Source organism: Dasypus novemcinctus, chromosome 2 (genome assembly GCF_030445035.2).
Source record: "Dasypus novemcinctus isolate mDasNov1 chromosome 2, mDasNov1.1.hap2, whole genome shotgun sequence".
NCBI classification, from domain to species: domain Eukaryota; kingdom Metazoa; phylum Chordata; class Mammalia; order Cingulata; family Dasypodidae; genus Dasypus; species Dasypus novemcinctus.
Window position 1 is genome coordinate 179,412,224 of NC_080674.1, and position 24,621 is coordinate 179,436,844.

At 47.2% G+C, this 24,621-nt stretch overlaps 1 protein-coding gene across 1 annotated transcript in view; it reads right to left on the reverse strand.

Moving 5' to 3' along the window:
* Positions 1-24,621, reverse strand: part of SLIT3 (slit guidance ligand 3) — a 640,577-nt gene that overhangs the window by 136,330 nt on the left and 479,626 nt on the right. Inside the window, 2 exon segments of the mRNA XM_058281983.1 lie at positions 7,490-7,653; positions 13,434-13,505. Coding sequence (XP_058137966.1) covers positions 7,490-7,653; positions 13,434-13,505 — 236 coding nt within the window.

Sequence of the window (24,621 nt, forward strand, 5' to 3'; positions counted from 1 at the left end):
TTCTGTATTTGGAAAATGGGGGAAAACCATGCTTATTTCTTAGCATGGTTTTATTGTAAAGGCAGAGAAGCGAATGCATGTAAGATATTTAGAAGAATGCATGGGACAGAGTAAGAGCTTAGGAAGGTCAGCTGCAATTATCATCATCATCATCATCATCATCATCATCATCATCATCAATCCTCCTTGGACAGGTCATGGTAATTCTCTGAGTTTTTGTTGTTGTTGTTACTGTCTTAGTGGATAAGGGTTTGGTCTGCATGATTCCTTGAATCCTTGCTGTATCTAAAGATCAACTACTTCTGGAAGCAGAGGGAGTAACATATATCACAGTGCTGTCCCCCTTTCCTCCCACTACTCTTTGTAGGTAGCAAAGAGGATCTACAGGGTGAAAAGCTCCTGTCCCATCCCCCACATCTGAGGGAGACTGGCAGCACCTTGGCCTCAGGTGTCAGGGCTTGCAAAGTACAAGTGGGGCTCCTCAAAGAAAACTGGCATGCCTGGACCTGTCCATCAGGTGCGAGTACCCCAACAAGAGCCAGGGAGAATCACCCCCCAATAGCACCTTCCTGTATGGGAGATGTTGGGGTTCCCATGGAAGGCTGGGCTCAGAGCCCCTGCATTCTATCCATTCAGGTGATCTGTCAATATTACTTGGGTGAGATGTGTGGGAAAAGGGGGAAGAAAGATATTATATTCCGTTGGCAACAGGAAGTTCTAAAATGGAGTTTCCTCAAAGGTGCCCCTTCTCACTTCCATGCTGAAGTTAATTCTGGCCCAACAGATGCAGGTTGCCTTAGATTTTATTGACAGTGCACACTACATTTCAAGGGATGCCAGCAAGGTAAAAAACAAACAAACAAACGAAACCTTTAAAAAAGATTCCTTAACCAGGTCACTAACAATACCTTTAATTATGCAGAGTGCAACAACGGTAATTATAGCCTCTGTCAGCCCCCCATCTGGCAGGCTTTCAGGCCTTGGTGAGGACATCACCCTCTTGTTTAGACAAAACACTTCAGGTTTAAGATGGGGTTGAAAGATGGGTCTGCTTTCCCTGAAAAGTTCCTCTTTGATGGATGCCCAATGAATCAAGCAAGCCCGGTTCCCTAGAAGCTTCTGCCTGCTCTGGTGGTAGAAGCCCCTATCTCTTTACTTTTTGTCTCTGGACAGCTAAGACTAGAAGGTAATTCTACAAGAGCAGCCACTGCCTACTTTGTAGAAGGTACTTCTAAGGACAGCCTGCCTATTCCTTGTTGTATCCCTAGTGCCTTAAGAGCAAAAATATTAACTCAATAAACACATGCTGGATGAGTGAGAAGATGAATAAATGAAAATGGCCTAGAAGCTGTCTGGTGTGGGGATAGAGTATTACCAGGCTGTGAGGGTGAGACTTCTTTCTGGAAGGGCTCTGAAGGCAGGCGTCCTGAGTTCTGAGAGCCCTGGGCGCTGGGAGGTAGGATCTGCCATCGGGGTGAGATGAGTGGCTGAGGGTGAGTGGGAAACTCAAGCCTGAAGCTCACTTCTTTTCACCACAGCCCTCAGTGCTGACAAAGGCCATCTGCTCAGTCCCCTGGGGTTCCCTCTGAGCCTGAGCAACTCTGAGCAGGTCAGGCTGTCCTAGCAAATCCAATCCTCCTGTCTACATTTGTTGGGAAAGGTACAGATGCAGTGGATTTCCAAGGAGGGCAAAAGGAGGAAATACCTACCTTTCTACCCAGCAAATTAAGTAACTACAAGCCAGGAGGCAAAGTATGATGGGAATAGAGTTTTTTTGTATCAGGATAGAAAACGAGTCTCCATACCTATCTTCGCTGAAATGGAAATTCCCGAATGCAAGCCTGCTGCATGCAGATGCCTATCACTTTTGTGTAAAATGGTGTCACGGGGCTACTGAACCCCAATAGGCCTCGGGTGAGCCTGTCCCCTGGCTCTTCTCCCTGGCAAAGAAAGCGGCCTTCAATCAGAGCACACAGATGGCCTAGCACCTAGAAGGCCCACAGTCTACTTTCTAAGATGTTCTATTATATACTTAGGAGTGCACACGGACTTGTTTTCATTTCTTCATATCTTTAAACAAGTGCTCAAGCTATCAGAATGCCTGTGGTGGCACTAGAATGTTCCTCCACTAAGGTGGAAGGACGTTCTCATCCAGAGCAGTAAGATGGAGATGTGGGCCCAGGACCTGTTTCCCCGTGGGGGCCCTTCTCACCTTTGCTCAATCACTCCCATCACGTCGGCTTTGGAAAGCGCAATCTGGAGCCAAGGCTGCCATCATGCCAAACCAGGAGGAGAGGGTCACCCAGCGTTCTCCTTTCTCCCAAGACTCCCTGATAAGGGCTGGATGTCTTAAGGGAAGGCAGGGCAGAGCTCCAGGGGATGGAGGCAGCCAGCCTTTCCCCGTTCCTCTCTGATCATCAGGGGTTTGCTTCCCAGCCTAGAGGGCATCTGGTGAGAGGGAGGGCAGAGCTGCATCCCAGCTCATCCCCTACCAGGGAAAGTCCCTGTGATCTCTAGCAGGGCTGTTGTCTAGTTATCCAACCATTTCCCCTCTAGTTCTGTGAGAAAAGAGAAGTTGGAGCCATGAGCACGGGGACTGGCTCCTTCCCCAGCCACCACCTTGTCTTTGTCTCCCTCCTAATTGGCAACATGGAGATGGTCATCTCACTGAAAGGCCCTTACTGGCTGCCCAGATAAATGAGACAAAGATCGCAGACTACCAAAGCTGGAAGGGCCCATGGAGGAGAGGAAACATAAGCCCAGAGAGAGGGAGAATGTGCCTGAGTAATCAGGGGGGCTTAAGCAGGGGTCCGTGAGCTTGAACCGAAATCGAAATTCTCGTGGGGATGCGTTGGTATGGGTGTGAGTCATTTATTAAATAGTACACAGTATAGTGTGGACTTAGTAAGGGGTTTGTGGTTTTCACCTGACTGGCAAAGGGGTCCATGGAGCAAAAAAAGTTAAGAACCCTAGTTAGTGGCCAAACTAAGGATATTATCATCTTCATAATAGCAGGTGACATTTGTTGAAAGTTTACTGTGTGTCAAATACTGCAGTAAGTGCTTTGTGTATGTTACCTTGCTTGATCCTCATCACACCCGTGACTTAAAGTATATTATTGCTATTCCCACTGAACTGGTGAGGAAACTGAAGAACAGAGAAGTAAAGCCAACTACCCGAGATCACAGAGCTCGTAAATGACAACCTTCTAGCTTTTGGTCTAGTATTCTTCTCACTGTCTGCCCTGGCAACAAGACATCCAAAATACCAAGAAACTGAAAACCATCCGAGCCCCGGGATCTCAGGAGGCAGGAAGAGCAGGCTCAGGGGCCAAGACACAGATGGTGGAGGCTGGCCTGGAGATGGCTGGACACGCCGGTGGTAGAGGTATGTTTATTCCTTTTGTCTTAAAGAAAAACCAAAAACCTCACTCAGGGGAGTGCACAGAGTAGAAAAATCCAATGTCTTTCTGAGTGTGTGGAAATATATTAATTCCAGTATTCAAATTAAGCATGCTCATTGGCCTCTGGCCTTTCAAAAGCCACCAACAGACTGCAGGGACAATAGGGCTCGAACAATTATGATGAGAATATAAATGAACGTGATTTAAATACCAGAGGCATGATAATTTTGGGAATGGCTAAATAAACCTAATAATCTCATTCCTGCAATGTCCAATTATGGTGTTTTAATTAAAACCTCCTAAGGAGAGAGGCGGCTAGTCATGGCTTACCTTAATTATCTTTAAACTTAGTAACTAGTCCCAAGTTTGAGAAAAAAAAAAACAGAAGGGGAAATTTTCTGGTTTCCAGGGAGATAAGCCTACCTCATTTGTAATAATAAATGAGGATGCATTTATTGCGAGGCTATTAGATTCAAGCACTGTTCTGGGTATTGGGGCACCTGAAAAAATATAAATACGGCTGTTTATCACTGGAAGAAAAGATGACTCTTTATGAAAAGATCCTTCACACTCAAAGACCCTATGCAGATAAGCACGAAATGGATGGGACAACAAATGGGTACTGGTAGACATTCAAAGGAAAAAGATAATTAATCCGAGAGGTCAAATATTTAACTAATAGCCTTGACTCACAAACTGTGACTGGTAGGAACTCCTTTAGATTTAACTAATAGCTTCGAATTACAAACTGTGACTGGTAGGAACTCTCTCAGATTAGGGTACTAGGAAATTGATACATAGAAGATAAATCCTGGAATTTAAACCTAAAATTAAAACCTATAGGTGAGGGTGGAGAAAAACAAAACTTCGCAACTCACATTACACATGGTGAGTAACTGGCTGAGGTAGGACTTTTTCTCTGGTCTGTTATCATTACAAACTGATAAAGTGCAGATCTGGGCCAGGCAACCCAGGATAAGAGGCAGGGCCCACAGACTGTTCTAGGCCTGGAATCCCAGCCTTCCTCTTGAAACAAGAGAAGTTACTAGAGAAATTCTTTCGGCATTCACGAAAGTAAGCCAAGCAGTCAAGTTGCAAAACAGAAAAAAAATAAAGAGATATTCTCTCCCCACCCTTGTGGATACAATTCCCAGCTGTCTCCCCAGGGGAAGAAAATAAATGCCTTTGACTGGAAGGATGCAGTTGACAGAGGAGACGAATTTTGCCAAAGTGTACTGTGAGCAAATTTCTGGGTCAGCTGGAGCGATAAGGACCCCACGTCCAGGGCTTCAGGGGAGAAGGGGCTGGGCTGTGGACAGCTGGGCTGAAGTCAAGGGGAGATACCAGGGACGTGGGCGGGCAAGGCCTTCCCAGGCTGAGTGAGATAAAGCACGTTCCCTTCTTGGGAGTCACGGGTTTGGTGAATTTTTTGATACCATTTAAGGGCCCGGGAGCTTTTCTCATGACTGGTGATGAAGCCACTGGCAGGGATGGCTTACTTGGGGCCCTGGCTCCTTTCTTTCTCCTAGCAGCTGACCTCTGGTTTTTAAAAGCAGTTCTTGTCTCAGCTTTCTTGACTGAGGTCTCCTCACGTGAGTCCTTAGGGGAATAGCTTGAATGAGGAGCTTTTGTGGCTTTCCAACCGAAAGAACCACCGTCAGGTCCAGATCCGTGGGAAGCCGCCCCCGGGGTTCCCTCAGCGTCACCTGCTCTGGCCTTGGGGTGGGGACTGCGCCCTGGGCGTGTGTGTGCAAGGACCTCAGGGGGCGGTGGGGGGGGGTCAGCCCATAAAACAGGCTCACGCCTTTGACTTCCTTTTCTAGGGTCCCACAGGCTGAATACTGGCGTTTTGGCCGCACATTGAAAGACTGAGGCTTCCTCTGGCATCCCCTCTACCCCCCACCATTTTATTTTATAAAAATTTAAAAGCATACAGAAAAAGCTGAAAGGATGAATCCCACGTGCGACCGTTCAGTGATTGCAAAGGGAGTACTTTGGGGGGGGCGGGGGGTTGCGTCTCCCTGGTGATGCTGGGGGGTCATTCACAGGATGCTCATTCAATGCTCCGGTCCCTCAGGTGATTGTAGCTGGCTTAGAACTTTTCAGAAAGTAATTCACGCCATTCTATTTTTAACCCATGGGAAGCTGATAAAGCACCTAAAGAATCGCTCCCAATATGCCACCCCCCCCCCCCCTTAAATTTGGGCCACGGGTGAAAAGTGGGGAGATTAATAGCATGTATTGATGGACTAAATTCTCATGCCCTCATGGATACCTGTTCTTGTAGTAAGAAGTTACTGGAACCATCACATGGTAAGGTGAACTGTTATGAAGAGGGGACAGATGAGAATGTTCCTATGTGATTTTAACCCTCCTACTAGACCTTACCCTTTCAGAGGAGGGAGATTTGGGAACATTTCCAGGACTTAGGAGGGGCAGCCTATGGGTTTGGGATCCTGACAGCTGTGGGGCAGGCAGTGCCTTCCCACTCCTCTGCGGGTTTGTGGCTTTCATATTTGTGCACTGCGTTAAATTTGGCACCCACCTATAATGATGTGTTTTAACATTCTCTCTAATTAGTTTTTCTCACTAGCTCTTGGATGACTCCTGCACTCTATAATTATTTCTTTCACTGGCACTTATGCCGATATTGTACCCTTTGCCTAATAATTATTGTAATTATAGTCGCTATATTTGAGTTTGGAGCCTGAGTGATCAACGGTTTTATTATATGTGTTTGATGGGAAGTGATTTCTAAGTGGGCGTGTATAGGAAATTATTGAGGCACTGCCATGAGACATGTTAAAATGTTTTTGGATAATAAATAACTCGATCAAGCTAGCTGCGTGACAGGAGAAATCTGCAGAGAGCAAGATGAAGTTGAATTCAAGGAATTTTCTTGTGTATTGAAAACTCGGCTTATGAGCAGAAGAGGGGCAATTTGCAATCCTGGTCCTTTCGGGGACTCAGTAAACTGGGCTCAGTAAACACTCGATACTGTATTGGAAGTGGGCAGTGGTTAAGGAGATGGGGTGAAGGTCCACCTGTGGTAAGCTCCCTGTTGTCCAGGCTCCCCCTGCATGGGGACCTCCTCCTCACAAGCTCAGTCTTTCGGGGCCACTGAGCCCCCAATTCCAGGGCTGGGCTTTCTGGAAATCAGGAGTGCCTTTTAAAGAAACAGCTCTGCTGAATGCTTTCTTTGTTGAGGAAATCAGTATATTAGCTCTATTTCTCTGTCACTAGAATAAAAGGAAGAATTGGTGGGAGTTGGTGGGGGGGGGGGGGAATGTTAATGAAAATTAAAAACAAACAAGCAAGCACATTTTAGGGCCTGGTTTCAAAGCCACATACTCTGGGAAGATTTTAAGATGGTAAGTCAGCCACCTCCCATCCCTGGAGATCTGAGCTGCCTTCGGTATGCATCTGAGCTGGTTCTGTTTTCTGTCCTAGGCAGACAATCTGTGCTTCTATTACACTTCAATTACCCACAGATCAAACTCTTATATTTACTCAGCACATTTTGTGGACCCACTAAAACTATAATAATTAAGCTCCACTTATTTAGCTCTTACCAAGTGCTGTGTATTATGCTAAGTGCTTTATATGCATTATTTCATTTAATCCTCCCACCAATCCCTTGAGTTATGTACTATTATTATTTCCATTTTGCAGACAAGACGTAACTTGCCAAAGTCACAAAGCTAGTAAGGGGCCGAGCTAGGATTTCCAGCCAGCAGGCTGACTCCACAGCCTACATTATCGTGTTTCTCAATTTCTACAAGCAATTGGACAACGGGAACATGTTCAGCAAACGTTAAAATAAAATACTTCCTTACACTTGTTTCTGTATCGCATGCCGCTAAACAAATGTTAGGTTTCTTAGCATCAATGGACTCTGGGGCTTAACAAAAAGTGATTCATGAGTTCTTTTAGCATTTTCCTTTACCAGATGACAAGAGCATCTTTCTCTTAACCCTTGAGGCACTGCATAGCTCTTTAAATGAGTGCAGAGAACGAGGGCAGGCTTAGGGGGCTCATCCGACAGACTGGGCTGGGGTGTCCGCGAAGGGTTGGGGGCAGCCTCACCTGGGCACACGTACTCCTTCTTCTGCACGTCAGCCACACTGAAGCCCCTCAGGTGCACAGGAGCCATGCAGAGGGTAAACTGGCCAATGGTCCGCCGCTGTCGCAGCCAATCGGAGAGCCAGGCCAGGTGGCAGTCGCAGTACAGGTGGTTGGAGTGGAGACGCCTGGGCGACGGGAGGACAGGGGAGAGTCATTGTCACAGAGCAGAGTAGGGAGCCAGGAACAACTGGACAGGGTGGGCAAAGACGCTGTGCCCCTTGCCCAGCATGGAAACCTCTGCCCTGCTGAATTGCCACAGGAGCTTGAGCCCTCTTATTGCCAAGCCACAAATGACAGTTATCTTCGATGCAGGGCACAACCAATGGATGGCCCCTGGGGTTCTGAGCAAGTCATGTTTTAGTAGTAATCCCACCTTTTCTCATCCACTCAGGAGAGCTTCCTGGCACAGGGGAGAGGGAGAGTAACATGATTATAGTGACAACCCCAATTCAAGCCAAACTTCCAAAGAGGTGACATTTGCAACTTTCTACGCTTGAGCAAAGCAGTAGTTACAGATCTCGGTGGCCCAGTGGAGGGTGGCATTGTGGCTGAGATATGCTGTTACTTTCAGCCTTCACTTCTCCTTCCTCAATTCCCCCTGAAAGTCCCTCCAATGAACCTCCTGCCTGTCTGCTTGTGGGCCTAGAGTACTGTCACTCGTGTGCACTAGCCAGGGGGACCTGGGGACAAAGAAGGTCACTTTTTGAAGGACGTACCTTCTCGCCATCCCCTGATTTAAGTCAGGTGTTTTCTAGACCAGACTTTTGCAATAGATAGCAATCTCTTCGCAGTGTCCTTCCTCTCCTTCCCAAGTTCAGTTCTGCTCAGTGTATTTGCTCTTCAGATAAATGACTGCCCAACCAATGCCAGGACTCTGAGGCTTCTCCCTTCTAGTAGCTGTGATTCCAGATTGATTTCCTGCCTTTGAGTGAATAAGATCTGATTTCCCTAGAAGAATCTGCATGTCTCGCTTCTGAGTGGATCCTATTTGGTTGAATGAGTTGAGCTTCCTTTCCACTAACTGGGTGGCAAACGAAAGCCAACCAGGGGCTCCCAAAGATTCTTCTACCAGCTCTCACTACCAGGGGCTTCTAGGGATCCTTCAGGCCTCCACATTCCCTGCAATCCTAGGTCACTGGAAGAGGGGTTTGGTATGTTTCAGTCACATTGGTCCTCAGCATGTACTTGAGTTTCTGATACAAATTTCCAATGCCCAATCCTGGCCATGCTAATCAGCTAGCAGTTAGGGATTTTCAAGTGCTCTGTATCAAACCAGTTAATACTGAGTGGCAGCCGGAAGGAATGGCTCGGGCTACCTCCAAGACTGGAATGAGCTGAAGGGCTCTTGACCACACTCCACTTAGCATAAGGTCAACATTTGCTAAACACGGGCCAAGTGCAGCTAACTTGTGCGGTGTGCCAGCGCGGCCTTCTTGCCGCACGCCGCTCCAGACTGCCGCAGGCCAGAGCTGCTGGGGGCGGGAAGGAGGGGTGTGGGTTGGGATCTGGCAGCCTCAGGAGGTCCCCATATCCCATTGGATCAGACGTACTAAATGAACCCCTATCTCAGGTAAAAAATAATTATTTTGTGCTGGGGGAAAAAAAATAGATAACACTTTAATGGTTCTGCTTTTTCAACAATTGTTTTCTTTTTATGATTTTCCTTTTGTGTTTCAGAGCTAATACTTTAAGGCTGAACACATTTTCCCGGGGCCCTTGAAAAGTGCCCCTTTCCAGTTCTCCCCTTTCACTCAAAGCTCACAGGTTCCTCTGCTGCTGCAGGCACAGCTTCCTTTTGGCCTGGCACTCCAGAAAGAGGTGGGTGATGGAGAGGCAAGAGGGGCAGTGGGAGTCCACAATCCTAAGCTGAGGGCAAGGACCTCAGCTCTAGGAGGGAAAGCAAGATTCTTATTTACTGCACAGACACGGTTGCTTTGTGCCCAGAATAGAACGCAGCCTCGTGGTGAGCTTTTAGCTGGTTACTATTTCCTAAAAAGCATGAAGGAGAGGAGAGGATTCCCTTTCCCTACCAGGTCTTCTTGGGAAATTTTAACATGAGTGAAAATCATCTGCCTCCTCTCAGGGAGCTGTTTCTGAGCAAGAGAGGATGCCGTGGACAGTAAGCCTCCAATGGCATTGAGTGCCTGGGAAAATCATGACTGTCGGTGCAGCTTGGGGCAGGCGGAGCACAGAAGTTCTTTTGTGTGCCAGAAGAGTTAGAGCCTCTTAATGAGAATTTGGTTTTCACTTGGAAAGGCAGTTACCCTCTTTGGCAGTGAGGCCTAGAAGCTGAGGCCACCGGGATTCACTACAAGGCAGTGAGCAGGGGCCCGCGAGGCAGATCGATGAGAACAAATTCCTGCCAGTTCCAATCAAGGGTAAGAGATCAATGGAACAACAAAAATGAGGTTTAGGTAAGTCAGATCCTTACTGAGCTGATTAATTTCTGGGATAATCAAAATGTCAGAGGTTTCCCTTTTGGAAGATTATATTAGGTTGATGCTTTCTCAACCCCCACCACCCAGTGCCAAGCTACTCTGCTTACCCTTGCGTAGGTGGTCCCTGTCGCTTGGTCTGTCTCTGCAGGAGCTTCTCCCCTTCCAAATGGGAGGGGAAATACAGGACCGCAGCCAAAAGAAGGCCCAGGGCAGTGGACAGGCCACACTTCCCACCTCTCAGAAATTTACCCACCAGAAGTGTGAGGGGAGCCAAGCTGGATGGATTTTTTTCAAGCTGCTTTTTGTCTTGTGTTTGGGAGATCAAATTACAATATCACCCTAAATATTAACATGAAAAGAAAAATAGCCATTCCAAACCTGAAACTTGAGCCAGGGTACTGCCAGGAATAATTTAAATCCTCTTGTGAAATGAGAACTTATTTTAAATCATTTTGGCTAGTTGGGCTGGCAATGGCAGGGGGAGGGTGGCTTCTGCTGGCCCGTGGCTCCTGTGAAGCGCTGGTCTGCCCTTCCTTGCTCACCTGGCAGTGGTCACTGCTGTCGCTCCTGCTGGGGGTGGGATCAGCTCAGATCCTGATGTCAAGCTGTCTCAATCTGGCATTAGCTCTTTGTTCCTGGCATTGGCCCTGGGAAGCTACTTAACTCTGGGCCTTGGTTTTATCACCCATAAAATGGGGATATTAATGGTGCTTCTTTCCCAGGGCTACAGGGGGGACTGGAACGATTAACAGGAGGTGCTGAGCACAAAGGCATGGCTTGTGGTAAGCCACTGAAGAACATCTACTGTTATTATTATTGTGAGGAGACTGTGTATCCAGCTCCCAGACTCCAGTCTCTTCTCAAGCCGTGGCCCTGCCTGGACCAGGCTGTATCTTCTTATTTAGACACCAAATCATCAAGGTGCCTAGTTGGCGCTTGCATGCTGTCCTGAAATCTTTTACTGATGGAAACACCATATGCTATGTTGATGAAACCACCTTTACAGAACATAAAGTGAATGAATACAAATGCCAATTTATAAAAGGTGCCTTTTAGCCACAGACGCTAAATTAAATTTCCAGAAAATCCTTTTAGAGAGGGTCAGTGTTCATTTTCTATAAAATGTGGCTTTCTGAATTTAATATAAAAGCTTTCCTTTAGAAATCCCATTTACAACTTCCTTCCTCTCTCTTCTCCCCCCTCTTCTCTACCACTACCAGCCCCCCCCCCCCACTTTAATTACAGTGAAGGGGGATTAGTCAGCTCAAGTCTCCAGGGAGTTCTATACAGAGCCATCTCTGAAATTAAACTAAAGAGAAAATGGCAGCAGGCAGGGAGCAAAGAGAACAGCCGAGATTGATTGATTGATCTGAGCTCATCAGATGAGTGTTCAAGACCATAGAGAAGGATGACAACAGAAACAAGGAGAAAAAACCCTCCCGCCCTCTTCCCCCTTCCCAATACACCCTGAACAAAGCACCCAAGATGCAGGCCTCACTCCACCCCACCCCCAGGGAACCAACCTCAGCTTCTGTTATTGCAGCTCCTGAAACAGAAAATAACAAAAGAGGGGAAGGAGAAGTCACCGAGGACTGACCCCCAGGAGTTGGACTGCTGGTTTCTGCAGGTGAGAGCCATTTTTCTTCTATTTAGCCCACTTGTCTGGGGAGATACAAGCCCTGGAACCCGAGGCTCACTCTCTGGGCCTCTTGCCCAGGAGCCCTGCACTACACTTTTCCTCCAGCTCATTGTGGTTTCTGCTGTGGTCTTGGAGGGACACCAAGTGGTTTCTCCTTAAAACTCCCCTGCTGTGCCACCCTGCTTTAAGAGGGAGGGGAATGGATTGATTTTTCTTGACTGAATTAAACTGTCTCTTGAAAGACCAAAGGAAGAATTTGGAGAGCAAAGGTGGAGCTGGGCTAGGATTACTATTATTTTTTAATGATAACTGCTATGTGTTGAGTGAATACGCAAGACCCAGGCACTTTACACGTTAGCGCATTTTATTCTCACAACAGCTTTGAGGCAGGCATTGATTCACTTATATAGAAACATGCCCAGAGTCAGTGGCAGAGCTCACATTTAAACTCAGGTTTGCCTGCCTCCAAACTCGATGCCCTTCTTGGAATGCATAGCAGTGTTTCTTTACAAATGCCTCACTGGCCTGGGCTTCAAGCGAGGTTGTATTCATTCTAAGGCAGTGGTTCTCAAACTTTATGAGCCTCAGAATCAGCTGGAGGGCTTGTTAAAACAGACTGCTGACCCAACCCCCCCAAATGAGATTCTGATCCCATAGGTCTGAGGTGGGGCATAAAATTTTGCATTTCCGGGTAACGCTGATGCTACTGGTCTGGGGACCCCACTTTGCCCTGCTCAAAGGATTCCTCAACCTCTCGATTTCAGGGGCCAAAGATAGGCTGCTGCTTCTTGGTATTCAGTCCAGATTTCTGGATAAATAGTGTGATAATAATAGTAATATAAGAATCAATATCATTTATTGTCTTTTACCCACTGGGTTCTTTACACATCTGATCTCATCTGATCCTTACCGCCACCTCTATTTATAAAGGAGGAAACAGTAGTCGCAAGAGATTAAGTTGGCTGAGGCCACAGAGCTAAGGGGTGCAACAGGATTTCCAACCCTTTGCCTGGGCCCTGTGTGTATTTGGCCACAAGCCCTTGGTTGCTGGCTCTCCCCTACCTCAGTTGCAACCACCACTGAGGCTCCACCAACACAAGAAAAACGCCAAGTATGAACCCCTTTGGAAAGCCTCACAGTATCGTTTGCAGACAAACTTACAAAAGGGTCTCTGGCTGAGTTTGGCAGGGAACTCCCCAGGGAATAAAGGCTGTAGACTTGCTCTAGTTACTGAGTGTTAAGGGTAGATTTGCTTTCTGAGAACAAACTCTGGAAGGCTTCATCCGCTCAACAGCCTAAAAATAAAGAACCAAGTGACTGCATCCTAATGTGAGCAGGGGAATGCGGTGGGTGAGGCCAATGGGCTGAAGAGAACGAGGAACTAAGACTTTCCTCTTCTCCACTGCTCCTACATGGGAAAACCATTGAAACCCCTGGCAAAATGGTAGCACTGCCCTGGGTATATGAAATTAGCTAAGTGAGTCATTAAGTCACAGTCTTATATATTAAGTGATAATGCAAAAATAATGAACTTTGCCACAAAAATGGAAAACACAAACACCAGATATGAAGAATTCCCACAGTCCCAGGGTAAAGAGAAATGCCTCTAATGCAGAATGGTGGTTCGAGCCATGGATGGAAGCATGACACCTTCTGCCCATCTACCCTTGCTCACTTACACAGCCCTTAGTGAATAGCAGAAGAAGGAGGCATTTGAATATAGACGCCATTGGCTGGGTCATAGCAAGGCAGGTCTTGCAAGCAGCTTGGAGTGCTGCGCATAGGACTGGATGGTGGGTAAGCCGGCAAAGCAGGGACTTCTACTCACAGAGTTCGGATCTTCGGCATGTGGTTGAAGCTGGTGACCAGGATGCGGCTGATGTTGTTGTTGTTGAGCGTACTGTGGAGATAGAGGGAGAAAAGAAATGGTCACTAGAGGAGTGGCGTGGTGGGTGGGGGGCACCAAAATGCTTACAGAAGGTGGAGAGAGGATGGATGTCACTGCAAGAGGGACCATAAGTCAACAGCCAGGGGCCAGTCAGCGGGGTGGCTGGCGACAAGTGGACAGATCTCCAGGTGATACGAGAATCCACTGATTATTTAGGTGGATCACTCAACACCTCAGCACCCTCTTAGTACTTACCCCCTTTGAGTGATTAATATCACTTCCTGAAATCCTACTATGTGCTGAGCACTTCACTGTAATATCCCTAATTCTTACAACCACAATACCAGTTATATATTATTGTCCTCATCTTAGAGAGAAGGAAACAGATACACAGCATATTGCTTATTAACACAAGCCTACGAGGTCGGTGCGTACTAGAGATGAGGAGGCTGAGATACAGAGAGGTGATAACTTTTTCAAGGATCCATAGCTCATAGGTTCTGGAGATGGGCCTTGAACCTGACACCATCATGCTCCAAACTCCTTGCTCACAATACATACTGCCTAGCACACGATGCTATATGGCTAAGTTATTCTGTAAGTTATTTTCCAGCCTCTTCGGACCTTTCAGGCATGCTTTATCGCAAGCCAGTCTGCGAGCCATGAGAGGACAGGAGCTCTGTCACCTCTTTCCTGGGCATCTCCATGACTATGAATGGCGCTGTGCACAGTAGGGAGCTAGTGTTAGCGCTGATGGGCACCCCTGGTACAGGGAAAAGGAAAGGGAAAGATGGGAGCTCCAGAAATGGACCAGAATGAAATAAGGCTGCAGAAGAAAGAAATCAGTCTTGAGGAAAGTACTAGCCTGGGCTCACTCTTCTGGAGGGGCATTTTCTGGAAACTCAGGGGAAGATGGCAGCCAGGGATGCCACCTGCAGAGGTGGAGATGTTAGGTAGCAGGAGGGCCTTTTGGGTCAGTTAGTTCAGTGACTGCCCAGATGGAGAGGCATCTATATAAGGGAAGGCCAGGCCAAGTTCTCAGCTCTCCAACCCCACACCTACCTCACTCTGCATTCTAAAGAGCTAGGGTTGGGTGCAGCTCTAGGTACAAGCCCTTCGTGGTGGCCCCTGGCTCCTCTGCTCCTCCAGGGTCACATCAGATACTCCCTTATGGCCAGCCTGACTCCTCCTACCTTCTCATCGGCCCCTGTGGCCCAGGAAGGAGCCTTTCTTTGGAAGCCTTCAATGGCTAAGCAGATTGCTTCTGCCCTTGGCTCTTGCCTAATATAATGCCCTCAAAATTGTAAGGTGTACACAGGCAGGAATATTTTCTATCTTGTGCATTTCTCTATCCCCACGTCCTGTTCCAGGCAAGGCTCCAATTGAGCCTTTAAAAAAAATTTTTTTTTTTAAATTTCTCTCCCCTTCCCTCCCCTCCCCTCCCATTGTCTGCTCTCTGTGTCCATTCACTGTGTGCTCTTCTGTGTCCACTTGTATTCTTGTCAGCGGCACTGGGAACCTGTTTCTTTTTGTTGCGTCATCCTGCTGCGTCAGATCTGTGTGTGTGCAATGCCATTCTGGGCAGGCTGCACTGGGCAGGCTGCACCGGGCAGCTCTCCTTGCGGGGTTCACTCCCTGTGTGTGGGGTTCTCCTTAGGTGGGGGACACCCCTGTGTGGCATGGTACTCCTTGCACATATCAGCACTGCATGTGGGCCAGCTCACCACACGGGTCAGGAGGTCCTGGGTTTGAACCCTGGACCTCCCATGTGGTAGATGGATGCTCTATCAGTTGAGCCAAATCTGCTTCCCGAATTGAACCTTGTTGTTCCTTACTGGTGTAGTTTTTTGGAAGTTCTCAGTCTTTAATCCTCATGTTCCTGATCTGTGGAAGGAAGCAGGTAACATACCTATCTCATAGGCTGGTAAAACACTTAGCACATGTATATGTGTTCAAGAAATTGAGGCTACCATTTTATTGATATTCTGCTTCATGGAATCTAGATCATTCCTGCTCCCTCCCCCCTCCCTCCCATTCCCACCTCAATGGAAATAGAAACAGAGTTTCTGCTAGCACACAGGGGCCCCTCCAGACCTTCCTCATCCAACCCAAGAGGTCCTGCACAGATTCCTTCTCCAACTCCTTGTGACCTCAGGTCAAAGTAAGACTCCAGTGATCACATCCCCTTGCCCCAGACTCTTTCTCAGAACTCCCTGGTCTACTTGGGATTTGTTTGGCCAGTAAGATCAGGAAGAAACCTGTTTACACAAAGGCATGGAAGTTTTATTCTTTTTTTCTCTTTTCTCCTCTATTTACTATACACCGACTATGTGCCAGACATGGTTTTTGGCGTATAGTTTGGAAGAGAGGAGTGAGCTGCAGATCACATTTCTGTTGTCTGGCTTTGTCCACTCTGTAACCTTACTCAGGCATTAACGCAGGCAAGGTGGCATGTTACAAAGTCGATCCTACTTGGCTGTTTTCTTTCATGTGGCTTCTCTTTATTATGTGTGTGTGTGGGGTTAGTGCTAATCTGGTATACATCCTGTTCATGTTGACCCAGGAGGACTCTGGAACAGCTCAGACAGGGTTGAAAGATTTATCTCTCCCATCAGACCAGGCTCTCCGCCTTGGCAGGGAGTTTCCTGGGGGCGAGGACCGTACCTCTACCTTCTCCCTTAGATTAGGAATGTCTCTAGGGCAGAAATGGTGCCTTCGTTTCCCCCTCTATCCATCCCAGCTTCTAGGTTCCACACTTGGGAGCCGCCTAGTTAGAGCTGTTGACTAGAACAGTTCCTAGACGATTACAAGCAGATTTGTCTCCCAAGTACACATCCTGGAAGGTTTAAGCCTGTCCAAGACTTCAAAGATAAAGAGCCGAGTTATTGCATCCTAATATTCGAGTGTCATCCCTTGAGCAGGTGAGCAGAGGAATGTGGTGGGTGGAGGCTGGGTGGGATGGCCGAGCATCCTCTGAGCATGTGAGCATCCCCCTCATCTCTCAAAGAGCAAGAAGCCTTTGCAGAGAACGGACTTCCTTGGTACTGCACCCGGCAACTCAACCTCACGTTGGGTTCTTAGCCCGGCCCTAATTTAGCTGAGTCTACAGCACAGTTACACACAGGGCTTCGGCTGCAACTGCATCTGGCAGTAGTCCGGCAGTGATGACTTATTAATGTATTACTACACTGATATTTAAATGTGAGCCATAATGAGAGCTATAAAACATTTACGATAATAGCAATTATTTCAGAGCCCAAATGACTAAACACAGTATTCAGACTTTCATGATTTGCTGCTTGGAGCTGGCCGGCCAGGGGATGTCAGAGCGTTGGTAACCTCTTGGATGCTGATCTCCATGGCAGCTACAGTTTTTGTTTCCCTAATAAACACAGATTTATTTGATTTCTGGCCCTGGCAGCTTTTGCCTGTGCAGGGAGCACTGCACTCTCTCTGATGCTCGTGCCCCTGCTCAGGCAGCTGACATTCAATGGAACAGAGTCAGTGAGCACACAGACCTCAGAGGCAGAGAGAGGTCTGGTTTAGAGCCTGGCTCTGCCAGTTACAGCCAGTGCAGCCATGGATAAGGTTTTTTTTTTTTTTAAACTTCATTAAGTTTCCTCCTTTTAACATGGAGTTAATAATAGCACTGATCTCATAGAGCTCTCATGGTGATTAAATGAGAGGCTACTAATAATTGCCAACATTAACTGAGAGCTTCTTGTGAGCCAGGCAGGAACGGGGGCAGGGCTGCCTGTACCATCTCATTTAATCCCTCCAACCACCTTCTGAGGCAGGTGCTTTTGGTACATCTCCATTTCATGGACGGTACCACGATTTGAGTCTAAGAGCTTGAACTCCAGGGATGGGGCCTGTATTGGCTTCCTATAGCTGTGGCAGCAGATTGCCACAAACCGAGTGGGTTAAAACAGCACAGTGTGGAGGTCAGATGTCCAAAATGGGTTTGCAGGACTGCGTTCCAGCGGGAGCATCCATTTCCTAGCCTTTTGCAGCTTCTAGAGGCTGCCTGTGCTCCTTGGCTCATGGCCCCGTGTCACATCACTCCAACCTCCCTCTGTGGTCACACCTTCTACGACTTACTCTGGGCTCCTTCCTCACTCTCGTAAGGACCTCTGAGATTAAATTGGGCCCATGCAGATAATCCAGGGAAATCTCATCTCAAGATCCTCAATCACATCGGCAAAGTCCCATTTGCCATAGAAAGTAACAGTCACAGGTTCCAGGTGGCCATTATCCAGGCTGCCACAATGCCCTTGGAATAAGGCGTGCAAAACCCTTAGTCCATCGCCTGGCAAACAGTTAGCATTCATTAATTATTAGCGACTACCACTGTAGTTTGGGTTTATTTAGTCCTTTATAATTTATAACATACACTCACACTTATCTCATTTGATCCCTGTAGCACTCCGAGGATGGAATTGTTACTTCCATTTTTGAGATGAGCAATCTGAGGTGACAAGGGACTTATCCACGGTCCCACAGGAGCTCCTGATGGATTCACGACTCACTGCTCTTTTCTTTACAGCATAAAATCCTTCACCACCCCCTTCTGCCTACTTTCAGGGCAGTTTGGGTTATCCAGAATGGCACCCAAAGCTAGAAATAACCTCACAAGCCTCCTCTTGCCTGGTGGGTCATAATTTTTCTCCCTGGAAAATTAGCCAATAGAAAAGAAAACGATTCAGTATGACCATGACTCCTCTGCCCTCGCCCCCCACAGTGGATTGCTGGCCCAGACCAAGCTATGGTGGCCTTGTCAGCTTCATCTTATCGACCTCAGTAAGATAATTTTCTCTATCTCCTGGAGATTTTCATTAGTTTTGAAGTCTAGCTTCAACCTCGCTACTTGGCTCCTTTGGAGGTATTTGGAGAAAATGTGCTTTCCCCTAAATCATCACCCAGGTAGTAGGTGGAGCGCGCCCTTCCTCCAGGTAAATGCTCTTAATTCAGCACCTCCCATGAGGTTTCAAGCTCAGGTTTAGGGTGAAATCAATTCTACAAAATTCATAACTATCTTTGGCTTGTCTTTCTGTACCACTACAAGCTTCTGAATCAGCATTTCAGTATCAATTAGAAACCAGAGCCATTTTCACATATATCTCCCATTTTTCTCTTATAAATCTCTTTCCCCATTATAAGTAGGAGATTTACACTGAGTTTCAGTTTGATCTGTATACTGTCTAGTCATGCTTTTGCTCTGTCATTATTGGAGTATAAACGCCAAATGAAAAGGAATCATTTTCCATATTAAAATTACCCTTGGGAGGATGCAACTCCTACCAATGGATCCCATTCTCTCCAGACTGTGGGCACTAGAAATGAGGCATTAAACCTTGTCTTAGGTCACCAGGGGACTAATGAATTTATTACTGTTGTTACAGTATACAAATAGAATCTTACTGCCTTGAAAGGATTTGTGCATGTGGTTTTGTGGAATAGAGGGGGTATTGTGGCATGGTCAAGAAGAGGGCTCCCCAGTAATTCATATGCACGAGAGGGGGAGTCCCTAAAACCTGTTCCAGGGGTCTACTAACTACTGCCCACAGCCCCCATTCTGCCACTGCAACCAGTGGCTGAAAACAGAGTTTTGCCCATTTATGTATTTTCTAGAGCTGCTTTCACACCATAACGGCTGAGCTGACTTGCTGCAAATGAGACCGTAGGGCCTGCAAAGCCTAAAATATTTACTATCTGGCTCTTTACAAGAAACATTTGCTGATCCCTGGCTGCTCTACAGTTGGGTAGTTCTAGTCTTGCCTTTGCCACTGATAAGCTGGGATAAGCTGAGAAAGTCACAGAACTGCTCTGTTAGAAGAGGGCATTATTAGGTCAGAGGCTATATATCTTTTTCAAAAACTGGCAGAGAAGCCCAAGTGGTAAAGCCAGGGTTAAACAGCAGGCAGTCTTGCTCTAGAATCCACAGTCCTCGCCACCATACCATACTCCCACCTTGGAATACTGGTCCCACTATTTCCAGAACCTGCAATGCCGTGATGGAATCAGAGCCTAGGAGAAAGCCCTGTTCAAGAGACAGAGTGGGAGACGCCACCTTGGGTTGGGTGTGGAATGAACGTGGGCAGTGGTTCTCCAAGTGTGGTTCTTAGACCAGCAGCATCACCTGGAACTCACTTGAAATGCAAATTCCCAGGCCCGACCATTGACATACTGACTCAGAAAACTCATGGTGGAGCCCGGTCTTGTACATTTTAGCACGTCCTCCAGAGGATTCTCACGCAAGCTCAAGCTTGAAAACCAGTGAACGAGGGAAACGGCTATGTACAGAGTCTTTATCTAAGTGTAGTGGGCAGTAAATGGGATGTCCTCTTGCTGCTTATGGGACTAAAAGGCCCCTTTTGTGGGGGCCATGGTGTCCTCCCACTTAGAAAGAGGCCCAAGGTCTGAAATAGTAGGCAGCCCTCATTAGAGGTGGTTGTAATCACCCCCGGGGAGCTCCAACTTGGCTTCTGGCTCTGGTTCCCCACTGCTGTCTACTGAGTGCTAAAGTGTGGCTCTCCCTTGAATCACTCAAGATAGGCATCTCTTATCTGGAGGAGCTCAGTCCAGCTGCAGCCACACCACCCTGGCAACCTTAATAAGGCTGACATTTCCCTCTGTCTCCTCCGATTAGGCCATCGCTTTATCACTCTGTGCTTTCCTGGCTCTGGGTGTAATCTGCATGTTGTGTGTCCATAACACCATGTAATTGGCTCTAATGCAACAATATTATCTGTGAGCATGTATCACATAATTGCAGAACCAGGCATCTGTAGTAAGTACCACTGCTGCTTCCTAGCGGGTCAACATTTCTGGGTTCCTCTTGGACCCTTCTCCTTTTTCTCCACACAGGTGGGGATCCAGGACCCCTCGGGTCACTAGAATCTCTTGGCATATTCATTCATTCATTCATTCAGTCATTCATTCATTCCCTGTCTGAAGGCATGTTGACTTCTATGTCCAGATGAATGAGGTCACTCTCTCCTTGACGGTCCCTAGGAAGGAGACTCCTGGTGAGTCAGCAGCAGCCATGACAACAGGATGCCTTTTTGAAGTGAGCCTAGAGATGCCCCATCCTGACTTAACAGATGTGAGTGTCTGATGTCCAGCACACCAAGTCCAGAAGACACGGCTACTTACAAAGGTGGCAAAATGGAATCCACAGGGATGGCCACATCCTAACTAGGTGGAATCTGCCTGAAAAGCAGCTGAATGCAAACACTGTGGTTGGACCCTGTGAGAAATATCTAAATGGCTGGCATCAGTGGTGGAAAGCATGGCAGAAGGTACAACTCAAGGGGAAGAGTAGGGGAGTTCACCTTGACCTCTCCCTCTTCCTTGGCACAGACAGAGCCAGAGGAATGAAATCAAGGACATTTCAGATCCTTTGGGTGCCTGCTCTCTTCCCTGGCTCCTATCTCAAAGCAGGACTGACTTTTATAGGTCTTGCTTGGTTGCTGATGGTTGACAGCCATCATGGCATCAGGAATCAGGAGCTACTGATGATGATGAGGCCCAACCACACTCTCCCAGATCTGGGACTCTGAGTGCTGTCAGCTGATCGGCTCTATCAGAATGTGCATAGATGGCTTCTCCTTGTGGGCTTGGTCCCAAGAGAACCCACACTAAATGCCATATTTGGCCAGCTGAAGTTGAGGGAGGCATCCCGGGCTTTTCGCCAGTCTAGGGTCTCAGACCATCCTTAGTACCTCCTCCCCAAATGCACCAACTTGGTCATTTCTAGAGGAAATTCTCCTCTCATTTTTCCCCTGCTATTAAGGTTGAACTTGCCTTTCTCACACTGCTGAGCAGGCTTCAGTTTGGCTGGGGGCTCTAGAAAACTCCAGACATTAGGAAGAATAATGTGCAATAATTCATCCTAGGCGAAAATCTAAATTGGGTGTTTTAGGTTTCCATGTAAACACTACTTTCCTCTAACGAGCCAGAGTAGTAAAGTATATGGCTTTGAGGTGAGCCTGCAAGATCTTCCAATTATGATGCCCATAATAACAATGACAATATTACTGATACTATTCATTAAGGGCTTACTATGTGCCAGCAGTCTTCATCATGAACTCATGTAATTCTCCCAGCACTTCTGAGACACTACTATAATTCCTGCTTAAAATAGGAAATTGAAGCCTGGAATGATCGATGAACTATGCCTAGGTCATACAGCTATTGAGTTGCAGTCAATAGTCACATCCAAGAGGGGTGACACCAAGGCCTATATTTTTAACCGTCATACAAAACTGCCTCTAACGAGCTTGTCTTTAGATGCCAAGTGTCTAAGCTTCAGGCCTTCCCCAGGTGGGGGTTCATCGTCCCGGTGTGTGGTGGTCTCATCCCCTTTGGTGACTTTGATGTGGAGGGACCGTGGCTGATCCAAGGCTTGCCTCCCTGCTGAGACCGCCCGAAGGCAGCGACATCATGCAGCCCTCCCTTTGGTTCAAGTGACAGAGAACGCTCAGCTTGGAGGGGAGGTCAGGGAGTCGGTGTGGGGGCAGCTAGGCAAAGGCGGGACAATGAAGTCTCAAAACCTGCTAAGGTCAAGTTCTGGCTAACAAGTCTAAGTGTTGCCCAAAACCTGAGCAAGCCCTTACTATTGCACTGGTTGACTGGAATTTTTGAGAATTCCTTCATAAAACCCAGAGTACAGTTCTGCTCATCTTTTGCTTGTAAGGAGGAGGCAGTGAGAGGTCTGAGAGCAGATGGGGCAGGAGGAACAGAGAGATGGGGGGTGAGAGAGCAGGCAGGAGGGAGCGGAGCCACCTCTCTCACGTTACCTGCTCTCTCGGACTCTCCTGGGTGCTGCAGATTACTGAGTGCCTTGATCTCCCTGTGGACCGTTTAAATTAAAGCTCATAACCATTGTGTGGGCATATAATGAAAACAACTGATGCTGCACTGATTAGTCCATTACTCTCAACTGTTAGAAAACATAATGATCTCACAAGGGGCCTTATTCACTGACGTATAGCAGTTGAGCTCTCATTTGACACCTCAAATTAGCAGCCAAAGCAATAACAGCTGGGGTTTTTGTCTCAATATTTGTACCCGACTCTAAAGTGATTTGGCACCGGGTGAGCGTTATTTTTAAACACAGAGCTCTCACCGCCAAGTAACATTTTAAATGGTCTCCAGGTGTCATGTAAAACCTACAGAAATAAATAAAAACCATCAGCTGCCAATTCGGGCCTTTGATGATACAGATTCCTTAACAAAGAGCCTTGCTTTTAGCCCTTCCTTCATTACACTTCATATTATGACAGGCAGAAATTTTTCCCTTCCACCCAGCAGATTCTTGGTAGTAAAAGGAAAGGAAAAAAAAAAAAAGATCCGCCAAAAGAAGGTACAAAGTGAAAGAATGAAAGGGAAGGCTGAACCTTCAAGCCCTACTCTTGCCCCATCAGATGCTTCACAGCAGGAGCCTTTATGTGCCGCAGGGTTTTGGTGGCCCTGACTCTGAAGAAATCTCCCTCATTCATTCACAAGATCACAGGTATTGCCTGCTGGCTCAACTGCCTTCCGATGACTGACCTAATTGTAAAATGAACCTTAAAACAAGAGCACCAATGATCTGGCGGCGGTCTGCAATTTCATTTCACCATAAAGTGGGAGCCTGAACAATCCATCTTGCCAACTGCGTTCCTTAGAAATCAGGTAGATGCCAGCGTGCCAAGATGCCATCACTCGTGTGATGGGTTGGGGATGGGAGAGCACCCTCCAACCTACATAACCGGACAGGTGCGTTTACTGCCGAAAAGGGGAGGAATGGACGATTTCCACCTCAGCCGCTTTCGATGCCTGGCTTGGCAAAAGAGGAAAGAGAGGGAAGGCTTTTCAATACCCACTGATTTGTATGCAAAATGAGGGGGGAGACCCAGTCTGTTTTGCACCCCATTGTCTAGACACGGTTTAGCCCAACGTTTGGCAAACAGGATGTTAATAAATATTTATTGAATGGATGGATGGGTTTCCAAAGGTTAAAGCCATGTTTTTGGCATCTTTCGATAGCAATGCATTTCCACTCTGAACTGCCTTCTGGGCTAATCCAGGAACATAACCTCAGTTGCATTCAGGAGTGAAGCTCGGCAAGCAGAGGGGTCGGTGGGTTACACGGGCGCTGTGGCAAACGTGCTCTTACGAAATGGGACCATCACTTCTTGTTTCAAAGGACGGTTGTTATGCTGGGGTGTGGGTGCGGTGTGGCCAAGTTTTCCCTTTTTTAAAAGAGAAAGCCAGACATCTAGAAGAATTTTTATATGAAATCTCCTGGTTTTTTAATACTGGCAATTATTATCACCTTAAGGAATAAGACACACACAAAACTTTTATAAGCCAAAGGAAACACACCTGGGGGCTGGATTTGGCTCTCAACTAGCTGCCAGTTTTCAGTCTCTGAACCAAAAAAGATGAATTCAACAATATGAATCAGAAAAAAAATGTATTATGAAAAAGTATTTTAATGGCATTGTGGCTGGAATGTGGTTCAAGCCTTTCCACCCTTAGTGCATCTCCTGAAAGGCGCTCACCAGCTGAGATCTGCTCCAGGAATTTACTCTTCAAATGAACTATCTTTAAGCAATTGAAATAATTACCTCTGCACTCCGCCCCCCCATCATTATCTGGGGACAGAGAACCCTGAAGAAGTTTCTGTTTCTATGGATATGACTCCGTTCAGCCAGGCAGGTGTGCTCTGGTCTAGTTTCCACTGGCTTCTCATCAGTTCTGTGGTTCTACCCATAAGTCATTTCTCACTCACGCCATTCTGAACTGAGCTGCTTCAGAGCTGTTAGCAGGAAAAAAATGCACGGGGAGGCAGGAGGCTCTGTTGCCAGGCTGACATCCCAGAGAGCTCCGTCTGCTTTCACCGTCTGATATTTGCAAGGGAGGGGCTCCCTCAAGATCCTGGGTAAGATTTGGGCTGACATTGAGCCTTTCTGGTTGGGACCCATAGCTGGGACCAATCATCCAGAATCCCATCTCTTCCCAGATTGCCCTTTACAGAATAGAAATCTGTTGGGGGCACTGGAGTGGTCATCTTCCAAGCAGCTGCCCAGGACCGGGACACCCTACCCTCAAGAAGGGGGACGTTGGTCCCCAGGTTGAA